This window comes from Gymnoscopelus braueri (genome assembly GCF_963280865.1).
Source record: "Gymnoscopelus braueri genome assembly, chromosome: 2".
In the NCBI taxonomy this organism is placed as follows: domain Eukaryota; kingdom Metazoa; phylum Chordata; class Actinopteri; order Myctophiformes; family Myctophidae; genus Gymnoscopelus; species Gymnoscopelus braueri.
In genome coordinates, this window is record NC_137604.1 from 27,212,742 (window position 1) to 27,229,693 (window position 16,952).

The 16,952-nt window shown below is 39.8% G+C and overlaps 2 protein-coding genes across 2 annotated transcripts; one reads left to right on the forward strand and one right to left on the reverse strand.

The window, feature by feature from the left end:
- The first annotated feature begins 532 nt into the window (after positions 1-532).
- Positions 533-8,076, forward strand: lias (lipoic acid synthetase). The gene is made up of 11 exons (XM_080446737.1): positions 533-663; positions 1,540-1,718; positions 2,025-2,118; positions 3,293-3,373; positions 4,009-4,165; positions 4,652-4,709; positions 5,207-5,335; positions 6,516-6,661; positions 6,753-6,823; positions 6,946-7,057; positions 7,152-8,076. Exons 1-11 carry the CDS (start codon positions 580-582, stop codon positions 7,211-7,213), a joined length of 1,173 nt encoding a protein of 390 aa, XP_080302863.1. The 5' UTR covers positions 533-579; the 3' UTR covers positions 7,214-8,076.
- Positions 8,077-8,977: 901 nt separating this feature from the next.
- ugdh (UDP-glucose 6-dehydrogenase) lies at positions 8,978-16,156 on the reverse strand. The gene is made up of 12 exons (XM_080454519.1): positions 15,920-16,156; positions 13,749-13,910; positions 13,178-13,279; positions 12,788-12,988; positions 12,495-12,692; positions 11,838-11,985; positions 11,445-11,539; positions 11,210-11,340; positions 10,579-10,718; positions 10,022-10,113; positions 9,807-9,917; positions 8,978-9,627 (listed from the first exon to the last, which is right to left on the reverse strand). The coding sequence occupies exons 2-12, from the start codon at positions 13,908-13,910 to the stop codon at positions 9,520-9,522; spliced, it is 1,488 nt and encodes a 495-aa protein (XP_080310645.1). The 5' UTR covers positions 15,920-16,156; the 3' UTR covers positions 8,978-9,519.
- Positions 16,157-16,952: the final 796 nt, after the last annotated feature.

Sequence of the window (16,952 nt, forward strand, 5' to 3'; positions counted from 1 at the left end):
AGTATTCATTATGCAGAATGTCCCATTTCACAAGTTTTCAAATGTATAAAATCTTTTGAAAATAGCATGATCTACGTGAGCTTGAATGTTTATAGCCAATATACATTTCGGCCATTTGAAAATAGGGCTAAAGACAAGTGGTTAATGTATGTTTTGTAATGATAATCAAAATCTACAAATTAACTAGTAACTAAAGTTTTCAAATAATTGTAGTGGAGTAAAAAGTACAATACTTTCCTCAGAGATGTATTGGAGTAGAAGTAAAAGTATTGAAAAGTGGCAATACTCCACTAAAGTAAAAAAAAATAATACCTCAAAATTGTAAGTACACAGTACTTGAGTAAATGTACTCAGATACTTTACACCACTGCTGTGCTGATGTATTAGTATTATTGTGCATTATAATAACTATAACCACAAAACGTAATTAGGTTTAACATAAGTGGGGTAAAATTCCCTGAAGTGACACTGTACTTCTACATGTGTTTGTACGTCTTTTATTTTGCTTTCAGACCAAAGTAAACGCACACAGAGTGTTGTTTTCAATGACATATCGCCTAGCCACTGAAGCTAGATGTCATGGCGTTGGTCAAACAAACCTGCTTTGTAGCAGGTCGTTTTTCTTGTAATCATTTATGGTTGAGTCCCAAATGCAGCAGATATGTAAGTATTTACTCTCGCATTGTTGTCGCTTACAATTTCTTACATGTTTTTTTTTTATTCTTACATAATAGCCAGTCGGTGTCGTAATTGGTTGTCGTTGGTCTTCAATTACAGATCCGATTAATGTGGCCGTTTTGTAACCTAGCTAGTAGTAGTCAAAAGTTATTATTTACCCCCCCCCCCCCCCCCCCGCCCAAATAAACAGCAGTCATTATTTAGAATGGTTGCCTATGTCTAGGACAGTGGTTCTCAAAGTGGGTTCCATGGACCCTCAGGGTCCTTTGAGGGGGTAAAATTACCCTTACAAGTCTGTAACTCTTGACAGCATACAAATGGAACCGTGTATAGCCTACTGTCAGAGTTGAGGGGGGTACTTGAAATGTAAACGTTTGAAAACCACTGGTCTAGGACAGTAGTTCTCAACATGGGGTCCAGGCCTGCCAGGACCAGAGCTATGGTCCAGGCAGGGTTCCTTGAGGGGGTACCCAGCTAATTATTGACAGTTAACTTAATCTTCACCTTTTCACATGTTTAAGAAAGTACAACTAGACACAGCATACAGCTGTTTTTATCTGAGTTTGACTGTTATCTAATCTACGACTACAGTGAGTACATTACCTGGACAGTAAGGATTTCTGGGCCAAACAACAGACCACATTGGACAAAATCATGTCTAACAACAAAACATTTTCTGAGATCGGGGTCCCAGAGATTAAAATCTTATCAAATGGGGTTCTGCACGAATGCATATCAAATTGGGTTAAAAGGTGAGAATAACTGCTAAAGTGGGGAGGATAAATTGGGGAGGATCATGAAAATGCAATGACAAATTGTTGCTGAATAATATAATAAATGATAATGCTAACTGTTCCACAGGTGTACGCCAGTGGCATGTCCACGGTGGCCAAATCCTCCACGGCAGGAAGAGACAGCAGGAAGGATTTGTTAAAAGATGATGATGGGCCTGACTTGCAAGATTTCATTTCTGGGGACCTATCAGAAAAGAGCAAGTGGGATGAATACAGAGGCAACCTAAAGAGGGAGAAAGGAGAGAGGTACAAAATAAATCTAAAGAATCACATATTAATGACCATGTGGAAAGTGAGAAGTAGGAAGGTTGTCAAATTTTTCATTTGTAACTGCTCAAAGTGGCAGTCTGTAGGGTTCAAAGATCAGACTATTCCTTATGCAATAGACAGCAATGAACTATTACAAGCACTAGTGTTGCATATAATTCTTACATTTCTTGAAAGACAATCCATATGGCATTAAGAGGAGCAATCTTTTATCTTGTTTCAGCAGCTTTATGCAGGGTTACATATGTGTATTGGTGAGAAAAACTTGTATTTGTGCTGTGACAGGCTTAGGCTTCCTCCTTGGCTGAAGACTGAGATTCCAATTGGGAAGAACTTCAACAAGTTGAAGAATACGCTGAGAGACCTTAACTTAAATACCGTAAGTTGTGTGCTTGCATGTGCGTTTGCAGGGCTTTGTCTTTGTGTCTGTATGAGAGAGTGACATTTTCATTATATTCAGTGTGTTTGTATGGGCCGTAAAGTGGCACTACCTTTCAACCCCTTGAACACATGGCATGGAATATGGAATTAATAGTCTTCCAAATTTAGACTTGAAATTACTTAGACTGAAATTACTTTTGTACGTTTTTCTGCTGATCACAGACGTACAGCAATATCTTTCACTGGTCAAAATGCTTGTTTAAGCTACAGTACATTTTTTAGAGTAATAACTGTAACAATTGTAGAATGTAGCCTTTCTTTATTTATATTTTTTGTTTTGTCTTGTCCTTTTATTTATTTATTACTTTGTTCTGTTTTGTATCCTTGTATGTGTGTTTGTCTTTTGAAAATCAAATTTAGTAAAAAGGAAAAAAAGCTACTGTACATTTATCAAGGTCTAGACTAGCGAGCCTGACTGAGATGAAGGTATAGCCACATTCAACCTGGCATCCCTATTTTGGGCATGTCATAGGAGAGATTTTCTAAAATGGCTGATCTACAAAGCTCACAGCACATTGTGACGTGCTGTCAGCTTGTAGGTTAGCTATTTTGTGCAACACCGTTGTACGATGAAGTATAAAACTAGGGCTTAAAGTTCGGGTAAGTGATTTACTTTGGTTAAAATAAGTGTTAAATAGCTCTATAATCTGATAGTACTCATTGCTATAGACTAGAGTGTTTGTTCAGTAAAAGGAGTCTCCCATGGCTCTCCAACTCTTAATTAAACAGAAAATGCATTTTCAGTGCTCTCTCCTGATTGGCTTCAATTTTGTCACCTACCTGAAAGAGCTGGAGAGACCCCTGTGACCGAACAAATGCTCTGTAGCAATGATTACTATCAGAATATAGCACTTTAACCTTTTAAATATATATATATATATATATATATATATATATATATATATATATATATATATCACTTACCCTACCTTTAGTGGTTACGCTACATACTAGAGGTCCAACAGCCTCCAATCACAAGCCAAGCCTTTTATCACAATGTCACAAAGAGCAAAACGAAGTACTCTACAGTTTAGATGTTCATCTCAAATTCACTCAAAATGTATTAACTTTAGCACATACACAATGTATTTGTGTGGTGTGTGTAATTCCAGGTGTGTGAGGAGGCCAGATGTCCGAATATTGGGGAGTGCTGGGGAGGAGGAGAGCATGCTACAGCCACAGCTACCATAATGGTGAGTACTCATTTGGATGATTTGTCTGGCAGTAAAATGAGCCCTGACCTAGTGGCCAAAAACGTGGCTGATATTATGATACTGGGTCAGCAGCTAGAGTGGTCACCTGGGAATCGCAAGGATTTTAGTTAGATCCCTGCCCCTCCGAAAATGATGAATTATAATGCATTACATTATAATAAATAAATTGAGTTTATTTTGCACTTCTTATCCAGAAGAATCGTCTAGGTTAGTCTAATAACAGCATGGCTTCTCTGTGAATCTTTGTCCTATTGATGCCCAAACATGGACGGATGGACAGACACAAAAATTAGGGGGACATACAATACATAAGGAATTATGGACAAACGCTCTTCTACACGTCTTGCCCCTTAGGCGCCACGGCGTAAGATAACACTAATAAAAGGGGGGAAATCCAGTGGGTGGGCCACATATAAAACAAGGATGGGCCACTGTAAAGGGCTTAGAGGAAGGCCTGCAGATAGAAGAGGTGTTTTATGGCCATTTTAAACACCTCAATTAAAGGGGAAATTCTGAGATAGTCCCGGAGGAAGTTCTAGAGTTTGATTTCAGGTAGACTAACCCATAACTTCTCCCCGATAATCTTTCCCTTTTCTGTCTTTCTCTTTCTATAGCTGATGGGAGATACATGCACTCGTGGGTGCAGGTTCTGTTCCGTGAAAACGGCCCGCCGGCCCCCTCCTCTAGATCCAAATGAGCCCTACAACACCGCTAAAGCCATTGCTGCCTGGGGATTGGACTATGTGGTACTGACCTCTGTAGACAGAGATGGTAAGAAGATAGTCTCGCGTAGCCAGACAACTATTCCACAATCTCCGAATGCGATATAGAGTCTGGAACTACACCTCCCGAAATCCGAGACAGGAATCTGTCATCTCTTTGTCATTTCTGTTCACGAAAATATATCTTAAAATATCTTACCATTTAATTTGTTCATTTCCATTTCTGCTAAGCAGCTAGCTATATTATGCTTAGATGATTTTGATTTATATTCTGATAAATGTGCACAACTGTAAAGACGAAACGGAAGTGGGAAGGAGGCGTCACATCCACATTATTGCTTGATCATTTTCAGAGCTTCCGTGCTCCAGACTGTATGACGGAAGCATTTGAAAATTGTGGGAGGCAACTGTCTGGCTCGCGAGACTAGTAAGAAGATAGTGTTTTGTACCAAATGCAACATGTGAGCGAATGTCAGCACTCACATCAATAGTAACAGGTTATTTTAAAGATGTTCTCACGTTACTGATTTGTCAGATATCGCTGATGGAGGGGCGGAGCATTTTGCCAAGACTGTCACTCAACTGAAGGAAAGGTAAAACAAACACACCATGTTCTAGAACAGAACTTAATAATGTAATCAAGTCTTCTTATCCTTCTGAGACAGTTATTTCCATAATGAAAGGCTTGTCTCTGTGGTTGATGTAATAACTCAGTCAGCACTATTGTTTAAATAAGTTTCAACTAGGGGTGCAACAGTTATTCAAACTAATTGATTCATAATTTTTCTATTTTAATTAAATAATCTGTTTTCAAAAATAGCGTAAATAGCAGATCTACAAGGAGCTACAAGGATCTATGAGCTTGTAGATAAGCCATTTCAGCTATTTTTGTGCAACACCATTAAAGAAAGTTTTAAATATGGCTAAAGTGGTTAATCAGACAATCGATTTAGTGAAAAAATCATTACTAATATTTTAAAACCACACTTCTCGATTATTCAAAGAATCTAAAAAGTAATCAATAGAATAATCACTCATAAATAGTTGCAGCCCTAGTTGCAGACCTTCACTCTGGTTATTCTCCATCTAGGAATTCTCGGATCCTGGTGGAATGTCTCACTCCTGATTTCCGTGGTGACTTGGCAGCGGTGGAGAAAATCGCCCTGTCAGGGTTGGATGTTTACGCCCACAATGTGGAGACAGTCCGTGAACTGCAAAGGTACTAACTGGTGCCTAGCAGCTGATATTATACTGAAACTCAGATTATGGTACACATCACATTAACATTTTCTCTAGGTGATTCTAGCCATCCGTCCTTTAGCCGACTAGTGTGATGGTCCTTTGGAAGTATAAATCTCTTTAATTTATACATTTGATTTAATTTACCAGGAGGTGACTTGGAATACACATCTGTAATTCTTTTCTGGGTACAGACTGAGACAATAATTTAGATGACAAAATGGGGAGGGATGGTTATACACATTGACCAGCAGGTGGCACAAAGAAGCCATTTCTCAGTACACTGATAAATGCAGAGATAAAAAATGTCATTGATATTTGTATTGACAGTAAAAAATAAAATGAAGTAAAAAATATGTTAGTGTCTGTAAAGGGCCATATGAGAGATCACGTTTTTTGTAGATTAATTTACACAGCTCAGGGATGTTTACCTCTGTTTGTAATGTGCACTGCTTTTTGTGAAGTTAAAGCCAACAGGGCGACACACCAAAGGAAGAGGGAGTCCTGTCAGAGGAAAGGCCATGGACATTTCAGAAACCCAAGCTAATAGAAACTGCAGGCTTTCTATTCCTTAGCATGCTATAATGGAAGCCATTGTTCTCGCGTTAATAACAATTCTAAATAAAAAATTTGAAATATTGTCTGAAAAAAACACCTGCTTTCTGAAGTGTCCACAGCCCTCCTATGAGACACAGAGTATTTTTACCATTTTATCGTGAACATTAGTGAGGACAATTGATTGAAGATGAAGTTGAAAATGGGTGAAGTCGTCCTTTAATCAAACATCCATTGTTCATTGTTAAGGTCACTGTCTACAGGCTAGTTCTTATGTCTCCAACACAACTTAAGAACTGCAAAAACCTCTCTGAGAGAGAGCTATTAGACACTTGTGAGAACATCTCTCCTGTTTGCAAACTTTAAGTGTTTGCAAATGTGTGCACAATGTTTGTGATCACCTTTTTATTGATTTATCTCACACTTGGGTATGGATAAGAACTTTATTTCATCATTTGCATTGTGGAATTTCCACTATAAAGGGCTATGGGATTCTCCCATGTGATATATCACTTCTTACTCCTGTAGATTAATGTATATCTTTACATCTGCTTTTAATGTGCACTGCTTTGTAATTGCTCATGACCTGTCACCTCTAAACACAGGCATGTCCGCGATCCAAGAGCGAACATCGATCAGTCACTAAGCGTGCTGAGACATGTAAAAAAGGTCAAGCCCACCTTGCTTACCAAGACCTCGATTATGCTGGGACTGGGGGAGACCGACCAACAAATACTCGATACCCTGACAGGTGTGTATTTCGGACTCAAAATTCTCATAAACACGGTGGCTCTAATTTATGTTGATAAGCCCTGTTTAATAAAAAAAAAATGTTGTTACAGAGCTGCGGGAGGCAGGGGTGGACTGTCTGACACTGGGCCAGTATATGCAGCCCACCAAACGCCACCTCAAGGTAGATTCGGAACATTACACTCCATCTTCCTTTCACCTTTTGCTACAGTGATTGATTCTGAATCTACAATCTTTTGGCATATTGATTATCTGTTGTGTTCAACTGTGATGGTCTGTGTCTAGGTGGACGAGTACGTGACCCCTGAGAGGTTTGCCCACTGGGAGAAGGTTGGGAATGAAATGGGCTTCGTCTACACGGCCAGTGGGCCCCTGGTGCGATCGTCTTATAAAGCAGGTGATGTGCTGTGATGCTTTTTAAGGTTTATAGACTTTGTACAGCATTATTTTTGGACTACCTTGACATGTTCATATCTGCTATCCCTCTACAGGAGAGTTTTTCCTGAAGAACCTACTGGAGAAGAGAAAATTAGAAGTCACTATTGCAGAGTGAAAACATGCAGTTGCCCTGTTTTAGTTTACCTCCTCAAGTCAATGCCAGCCTCAAAGTTAAGAGTAAACTACACCACTGCATAATCATATAGTACCATAGTATTCCCATAGGAGGAAGATTATCAAGAAAGTGAGATGTGGTATATAAGTGGGGGACAGGAAATGTGTTTGAACTACACCAGAAGCTGATTACACACACATATATATATATTCCCTTTTTTTTACCATCCTGTCCAGTGTCCACTATTTATCTGAGACACGCAAGTCTGGGAAAATAGAACCACATTGGATTCAGATCTTGGGCTTTGAACTGTAATTATCAGCATGGAGTTTAAACCCAAGCAGAAAAGATATAATAGCCCTTTTACAATGTGTAGGTATGCAAGTCTCCTTAGGGCCTCCTGAACCTCCACCCCCACTCACCTTCCCTCTTGGGGATCCTGTCGGGAAGCACTGATTTATAACTGCATCAGAGTGTGTGAGCAGGTTAAAGACTAATTTATATGCTTTGAAAAGGGAGCAACACATGGTGGAGCATACATGATAGGCTTAAAGCTTTGAGTAATTTTGTTGTCTTGTTAACTTGAAAAATATTTTCTATATGAGCAACACTGTTATGGCTTTGTTATTTGAAGACAAATTACATAAACATGATGCAAAGTAGAGCGTGGTTTGTTCAAAGTTATTCATAGTTGTATGTTTGACAACTCCGAAGGTGTACTTACGGGTAAAAAAATTGTAAAGCATGGCTCTTCAACAGGGGGTCAGTGACCCCTTAGGGCAGGGGTCAGCAAGTAGGGTTGGCCTCGGACTGATTTGTTTCAAGTTATTAGATGGTGGGCCAGAACACAATCAATGGCTAATTTATGAACTGGAACTTGCGACAGACCATTTTATATACAATACATATATTATGAATTGCTATAGAACTTAATTAAGATGTGTGTGGCATAACTGCATACTGAATAGAATTGTGTGTAATCAAACAGGTGCAGATAGAAAAGCTTGTGTAATTAATTTGGGCAGGTCACATCCTGGAATGTTGCACTAAGGACATTTAGTTAATTAAAAAAGTGAACCAAAAAAAAACATGCATCATTCTGGAGACAGTCACACTTCCTTTCAAACAGAGAATCTCTTTTCATAGTATAGGAGCTCAAGGTCTCATCTTAAAAACTGGAGTGTGTTAAACATCTGCCTGTCATTCACTCTCAACGTGGATAAAAGCATTCATCTGGGGGTAGATTCTCTATTTAGACATTATATCCAATCAGATAATACATTTACAAAACAATTTCCTTGGCCAGTTCTGGCCCATGGGCCACCCTGTTGCCTAAAAAGGCCTTCTTAGGGTTACTCATTTTTGTGATGTTTTTTCTTTTGTCTGAAAATACACATGAATCCAACGTATTAGCAAAGATTTGTAACCAAACAAAACATTTAATCTATGAAGCATCCTAAACTGCAGCATCACTTGGAGACAACTCATCATAGGCCTTTAAAGAAAAAACAATGGAATACTCCCAAGCTAGTCTCAAATGTCAACTTTTGATACAATCAACTAATCATGGTCAGCTAGCTTTGAAAGCCTCTTATCAAGTTGCATGAAAGGCTTTCTCAAAGGACAACTGCGGCACAAATTTACACTATACTGTATATAGTGGGGGTCCCTGCTTCGTCTCTACCTCAGCTAAGGGATCCTTGACCTGAGAAAACTTTGAAGACCCCTGTTGTAACTCATGCAATGAACAAAACTACAAATCAATTCTGGTTTTAAAGTCATTTATTTATTTTATTGCATTGGCCCATTTGGTAAACAGACTCACTTTGCTAACATCGCTCATCAACAGTCATACATGATCAACTCAGATGAATTATAAAAATAGTTTTTAAAAAAACGTATAAAAACTGTGCCATTGCTAAGGCAATATTGGATTACATTACAGTAAATACTTTAAAGACTACTCTGTTAACACTTTAGGTGGCAGCCAGTTTTAATGATTACTGCATATAAAATGACTGGCGACTGCCAATTAGCAGGAAATATACAATAATAAGACAGCCATGTGATTGGGTCTTTTTTGTACTGGATACCACTTCTACAGAATACATTTTTACTAATGATCTTCATTCAGCAACCCATTGTCGAGCAGAATTTGGCCAACAAGCCACTTGGTATTTATAACCATTAAGCATGTTCCCATTAAGCATGTTCCAACAAGAAAGGGTAATTTAAATGTTGGACACCTGCTGCAGAAAGGGTTAAAAGGAAGGAATGTAGTGCATGTAGCGGGGGAGAGCCAGGTTTCAAATTTTGGCTTTTTTGGTGGGGGGTTCACTGACACGGCTGGTGCATACAGCTGATTGGGTGTAGGGGATACGTGATGCTGTCACTTTCTTTCCAATGGTCTCAATCTGAAAAACAAAATGAAAGTTGCCATCATTAGTTTCAGTTAGGTTGTTCCAACCAAAGGCACTTCTAGGTAACAAAAAAGCTTGTCTTTTCACAAGTAAAAAACTATGAATATTTGCTTTGGAGAAAAAAGAAGGAAGTAAAGTGTATGTATATTATTTTCAGGCCCATCTGTAATTACCTGGAAGCCTATGTTCTGTAGTTCAGCATGGAGGTGGTCCAACACTCTCCGACCATCAAATATGAAGGCTGGCTTAAGCATCTTCTTGTGGATCTTTTCATAGTCCAGCTCCTGTGGAGGAACATGAGGCGTTAGCTCTTACCAATCCAAGCTGTTTCATGTGATTTCCTTAATGATTTAAGATTAGATTAGATTTTGTAAAGTGTGTGCCTGACCTTAAACATGTCCCACTCAGTACAGATGACCAATGCGTGTGCACTCTCGCAAGCTTCATAGGGATCTGTTGTCACGGTCACCAACTCAGACACTAAAAATGAAAAAGGGGAAAAAAGCCACAACCCACAGTAAGTAATCAGGAATGAGTCATCAGTCTCTTGATGCTTAGTAATACTTATGGTCATGGCTCATTCACAAAGTTTTCACCAAAGGAAAATATGAGCATTAACCTTTTTTTAAACCCCCAAGGACTCTTATTTTGTTGCTAGGCAGTACGGATTAGTTTAGTTAAAAGGTCAGGACAACCCCCCCTTTTGATAAATAATTAAAAATCATAATTCAGAGTATATCTAGATGTTTTCCCAATTCAAAATTCCATGCTTCTACTTACTCTAATAGAAGTGAAATGTTTGGTCAGTATTGATTAATTGAATTGCCTGGGTAGAACAGCCAAATTATACTGTATCCCTCAATTGCTATAGTTGTTAAGACTGAATTACATTAAGAACTATTAAAATTAATGAATGTCTTTATTTATTTATTTTATACCAGTTACCTCTTTCTGGGTTGTCCTCTGAGATGTTGGGCTGGGATAGGTCATGAATGATTTGTTCCTTAAGGACTTTCGGATCATAGATGAACAGCTTGGCCCCCTCATCCATCAGATACTTAGAAATGTAGATGCTTGATGACTCTCTAGGGTTTGAAACACAAACATGCAGCTCATAGAACCTGACTCTAGGATTAGACTTCATTGAAACTGGACAGAGGTCAGAATACAGCAAATATTTGCTTGTATTAATCTTGTATAGACACTGCTTTCGTCAATATAGCCATGCCCAAAAGTAGATAAATGTTCAACATGCACCTTTATACACACTTAACAGGCCCTGGCAAGTGATAACAATTTAATGATTGATTTTATACACTGAGGAATTTCGATATCTGCAAGAGTGTAATAGGATCTTTTACCGAACAGAGCTGTTGTTGTGGTGACAAGAGGGCATGAGATGTGTAAATATAAGTTAACCACTTTCAACCTGGCGTCCCTATTTTGGGCATGGTATTGAAGGCGAAAATCTTAACTTAAAAAAATAACAGATCTACAAGCTCAGCTATTTTTACTAGTCATCATACAACGAAATAGGTATATAGGGCCTAAGAGGCTGAAGCGATTTGAGACCTACCTCGTGTCACCTGTGTCTTTCTTAAAAGAGAAACCTAGCAGGGCAATCTTCTTGCCAGTGACCGTGTTGAAGAGACAGTCTATGATCCTGCAAGCAAATCGTCTCCTCTGGTACTCATTCATATCGATGACCTGAGAAAAATAATCGGCGAGATGATGGGGTAAGAGTATGAGACACAACATAAAAGGAAGAAGATATTGATATAAAGCTGTGAAATATAGAGTTTAGTTCCCACCTGCTGCCAGTAAGTGGCCACCTCGGGGAGGTTGAGGGCCTCACAGAGGTACACAAGATTCAATACATCCTTCTGGAAACAGCTGCCACCAAAGCCTGGTCAGGTTTCAATTGACAGAGAGAGGGGGAGAGATACAGAAGCCAGTTTTGGACAGAACAAACCACTAACGGTAAACCCTACTTAGTTGACTGGGGCCGCCAGGGGTCTATAATTGCCCCCCTCCTTTTTTTCCCTCTACACCAAAATATCCTATCTACAATGTCACAACACGTCCTAATGCAACATGTTGTAAGCTACTATTTCCACCAAATGTTCACCCCAGAATGGACGTTAGGGTTCACGTGGTTAAACAACAACAATTCAGTCTCAAAGTGTGGTATGTGTCTCTCTTACCTATGCTGGCTTTGAGGAACTTGCTGCCTATTCTCTGGTCCATGCCGATAGCCTTAGCGACCTCCTCCACATCAGCACCGGTGGCTTCGCACAGAGCACTGATACTGTTGATACTGCTGATCCGCTGGGCCAGGAATGCATTGGCCGTCTACAGATACAGTACATACGATTTTTTGTTTATTGGAATAAAAAGGACACTCATGGATGGAAACACTTATGTTGTATTCACACTAGCGGTAACAAAACAGGCTACTAGTCATTTTCAATGGAAGCCAGTGACATGAAGATAAAAACGGAAATCCGCCACTTGTCGCTGCATGACAGATGTAACAAAATCAAGTTGAGCCGGCTTAAATCTTTTCAGCACTTCAATGATGCAGTCAAGTGTCCATCAATCTTATGTTTTTGTTTATCCATTTCCACTCCCCTTCGCTCTACCCACAATTCCTGCTCCATTCTGTGAATGGAAGAAAAATTGCCATTAACCACATCCCTGTGCCATTTAACCCAACCCTTTTCATTTACGCAATGTGGCTTGAGCAACACTTCAACGCAGACTCTGCAGAAAAGTAGCTGGCCACGCTCTGTCATTTTGTAGCTATCGTTTCCGCTCGTGTGAACGCAGCATTACAGACAAAAAATAATTGCCTTGCATACCAGTTTGGAAAGCTCAGAGGACCATGTGTTTGTGGTGATGATGCGTGCCTTGGGTACCCAGTGCTCATACACAGCACACAGTGCTCTGATTGCCCTTTGACCTTCCACCGTCTCATCTCCACCAATCAGGACACGGTCGGGCTCCTTCAGATCACGCACTGCAGTTCCTTCCGCAAGGAACTCTGGGTTGGAAAGCACCTAGACAGATGTGGGGAACATTGTTTTTTATTAACTTGCATAATGACAGACCTGACTGAACTGGCTCTAAAACAAACACACACACAAACACACACCTGCAGATTGAGACTAGGTTTAGTGTTGGCATCAAATATACGTCTAATGCTCTCGGCAGCCCGGACAGGAACTGTACTCTTCTCAGTGACGAGCTTGTAGCCATCAGAAACCTCCACAATCCGCCTGGCACATGCCTCAATGTATTTCAGGTCAGCTGCACGGCCTTTCCCCATACCGTAGGTCTTGGTAGGGGTATTCACCTGTGGTTGAAGAATACATTTACATGGATTCCAATGCCAGCAAGATACAACCATTCAATCACTCATTCATGCTTGTGTGTATTTTTGTTTGTATTTAGTTTGCATTGTCAACAGTAGCAAATATAAGCATATGTAAATCCCATGTGAAAGTAGCGTGTTTGCAACAAGTATGGTAACTAGAGGACTCACCGAGATGAAGACTAGATCAGCATCTCTTATGGCAGAATCAATGTCTGTAGAGAAAAACAGATTCCGTCCTCTACATGACTCAACCACCTCGTTCAGGCCCGGCTGGAGAAAGCAAGAAAGAAAAAAGAAATTGGGTGGAACAAACGAGATACAACTTAAGCAAAGTTACATTCACAAGTGGTCATTATGACTGTGTCACCATCCCCCCTTTACACCAACACTAGTCATCCTTGACGTCATTATAGCTACACTCACAGGCTGACAACTTGAGAAGTTGCAACATCGAGGAATCTGGAACTCATTAAGGCTCTTTTTTTTCTCTTTTTACTTCTGAGCATTAGCCTAGATGTTGACACTGGGCAATACTGGCCAAAACAGTTCTCTTTCTGGATGGATGGCTGTAGGGTCTTTGAATGGGATGGGCCAAACATGGCACTAAGAAAGTTAAACACAGGTAATAGGCTAATTTATTGCCCATAATGACCAGGTGTCTCCAGCTGTACTTTGATCTCTTACATAAGCTCCAGCCATTAATTATACCTCTTAGAGTGATGGTTTTATGGACAATTACCTCGTATATGGGCAGAGTCTCAGAGTTCCAAGCATTGATTCTAGACTCATTGATATCCACAACAGTCACTGTGATCCCCGGACACATTTGGGCAATCACACTGCATGTTGGGCCTCCGACATATCCTGCACCAATGCAACAGATCTTCTTTATCTCAAACATCTGGAGAAGAGAGTGTTGTTAGAGGCAGTCGCCATTATGAAACATTTAAGATACAGTAGGAAGAAGTGCGGGGGGGGGGGGGTCTAATAAAACACACTGGCAATCAAAATACCATAAAAATTAAAGACCTACAGCATTGCAAAAATTACTGAAAGCATCAAGGGGCTCCGTCTAGACTGGTTAATTCGGAATAGAAAACAGGCTTTACATGTACTGACTACTGAGGAATGCCTGGTGATACAAGTTTATATATTGATAACAACTTAATTACACAAATACCGTAATTTCAACAAGAAAGCAATCCTTGACTGCCTACAGAAACAAGGTAGTTTGACTATGAATATTTCTTTCTTCAAGTTAGTTAGCGCTGCCTGCCATCCTTTACGGTTTTAGATACTCGCATTTAAATGTCATTCAACCACACCCTTGACGCTGTTTGAATACCCTTTTCAGTGTTTGAATACCCTTATCCTGACATCAATCATCAAAGATCAAAGCATTTTACGGCCCACCCCGGCACCCTCCTGGACTTATCCTGGAGACACTGCTTTATCTAGTTCCTCCATCGTTAGTAAAATGTCTCCACCTTGATAATCTACACGTTAATAGATAAAGCGATAGCATGGCACACAGTGCAAATACATTAGACTTCTTATCAATGTTACCACACCTTAATCAATTAATCAGACCGTGTTATTTGACCAATCTTTTATAACATTCACAATACAAAACATTGCATCATGTATGTAATTGCTATAAGTTAAGCATAATTGGATCCTTAAAACGATCCTTCTTCAATTTGTTATTTATAGTTTTGATTTATATGACCCAGTTTGTCCTCTGCAAAATGAATCAGTAACTGGTCAGCATGTTCTCTTCGAAGTGGAGTGGAGCAGCTGAAATTACACAAGTTTACATGTGTAAAACTGCTGTAAAACTGGAAATACTCAAAGACATGGGTCTTCAAAAGGGGGTCCTCTCTTATTTTAGTTATTACAGAGCAATTTTTCTCTGATAGGAACCCCAAATAAATAAATAAAATACACATTAACATGAATACAACATATTAGCAAAGATGACTCTCTCTCAAGAGTCAACAGACATTGATGAAAGAATCGGCTAAATATGGTGGGGTACCTTAGAACAGTGGTTCTCCAACTTTTTCATGTCAAGGACCCCTAAATTGATATATATTTGGCTGCGGACCCCCCATCTGAAAAGGCTTTGTGCCAGTGACCCCCCAGAAGAGAAGATTTGTGTTAAACAGGAAAATAAATGCAAAATTATTCAAACACTTGGATTAAGGGGTTAAATGTATTAACACATTTTGCTGTGGACCCTGGAACTCCCTCAAAGACCCCTGGGGGTCCCCAGACCCCACTTTAAGAACCAATGGCTTAGAAAGACTCTTATCAAGTATGGAAGGCTTAAAACACACACACACACACACAGAGCAGTGGGGGTCCCTGCTTTGCCTCTCTCTCAGCTAAGGGGTCCCTTGACTTGTAAAACGTTGAAGAACCTTTCTCAAGAAGATGATGGTTTTCCAGGTTGTGGTTCTATGCAGCATAATCTAAAGTCTATGCTGGACCACCGTTAACAGTAAAACCTTGTCAAGGGGGGATAAAGACCCTTTCAGTTCAGCCAAGTAAAGCCACGTATGATCCAAGCAGAACAGAAAGAGCCTTATATTCCAGCTAACCTTAAATCCGTTCGATAGGCAAGTTACAAGTTGTAATGATGAGATTGTTGAAGATCTTTGAAGATTATCTCCTATAATGACATGTCCAAAAATAGGGACGCCGGGATTCAAGTGGTTAAGTTAAGCCAGGGCAAGTTTCAAACCAAACTGGACATTGTTAACATCATCACGAATGAATGGAGGCATAGTTCAGTTAGCTAGCAGATGTTAGCATCCATGCTAGCTGCATTACCTGTGGTGCCAACTCGACAGACTGATCAATCTATATTAATGTGTAGAATTCACTTTGTTTCCCATTATTAAATACCTTCGTGAAGCAGCAGCCGTCGAAGTTGTTGAATGGATCTTGGAATGTCCGAATGTCACGACAAATGACTGGAAATCAGAGCAGATGTATTTCTCTTCCAACTTTCTAAAAACGACTGAACCCAGAATCTCACACAACCCAACCCTCTGCTACTTCTTCAGCTATGGCTCTAAGCTCAGTTAGTTGGCTCCTCGGCTGGACACGCAGTTTCACACACACACACACCTCTATCTTGAAAAGACCAGCCCAGCGCCTTGAGCCAGCCCTGTTCCGGTCCGCTACTTTCAAAATAAAAGTGTGATTTCCTAGTGGTCAGGGGGGCTTTGCCTTAGATTTGCCTTGTTGTAACCTTGGAATTTGCACCCACGCTTTCCATTTAATTTAAAAGTAAATTTGTCATAGTTTGCACAGATTCATGTCTCAGTAAACTTGTTCTGATGAAAAAACTATTTATTTTTTTGCCATCACAAACATTGATTGACAGTAGGCCTACAGTTCAATCAATACAAAAGGATGCTAAAAGGATTACAACCCAAGAAAGCACTATGGTTTGTTTCCATTGGGGTCCTGTGTATTCAGTTCATCGAAACATTTAAAGACAAACAATAATATACAATAATATGCAAAAACATCATATAAACGAGTAGTAATCAAAAATAAAAATATGTAGGCCTACAGTAAACAATTGGGGTGGGGGGCATTTCTGGTGATAGGCTTAGACTTTTTACAGGGGCCAGTTCCGAATTGCAGCCACCTTGTGCTCTTTTAGAGCGGTTTAGAAGAAGAGTAAGGAGTCACACCTTTTGATGACTGTTGGTAGGGCATTCCACATTTTGGTGGCATAGCAGTAGAACGAATTTAACCCCTTGTTTTAGCCGATTCTGGGTTGAACTGACACATGCCTTCTCTAATTGAACGACCAAGGCGACTTAAGACCTCTGAAAGTCTGCATGCATAGTCAAAGTGACATTGGATGAGTGCTCCAGCTAGTCCTCAGTGTATTCCTACTGACCAGTGAGCAGATCCTGCACAA

Excerpts from the sequence above, each read along its gene's own strand:
- ugdh (XM_080454519.1), bottom strand. The coding sequence starts at position 13,910 with ATGTTTGAGATAAAGAAGATCTGTTGCATTGGTGCAGGATATGTCGGA. Across the intron at positions 12,693-12,787 it reads AACCTAGTCTCAATCTGCAG|GTGCTTTCCAACCCAGAGTT; the intron begins GTGTGTGTTTGT and ends ACATCTGTCTAG. Across the intron at positions 10,719-11,209 it reads AAAGACACAGGTGACACGAG|AGAGTCATCAAGCATCTACA; the intron begins GTAGGTCTCAAA and ends TTCAAACCCTAG.
- lias (XM_080446737.1), top strand. The coding sequence starts at position 580 with ATGGCGTTGGTCAAACAAACCTGCTTTGTAGCAGGTCGTTTTTCTTGT. Across the intron at positions 664-1,539 it reads GTCCCAAATGCAGCAGATAT|GTGTACGCCAGTGGCATGTC; the intron begins GTAAGTATTTAC and ends ACTGTTCCACAG. Across the intron at positions 6,662-6,752 it reads AATACTCGATACCCTGACAG|AGCTGCGGGAGGCAGGGGTG; the intron begins GTGTGTATTTCG and ends ATGTTGTTACAG.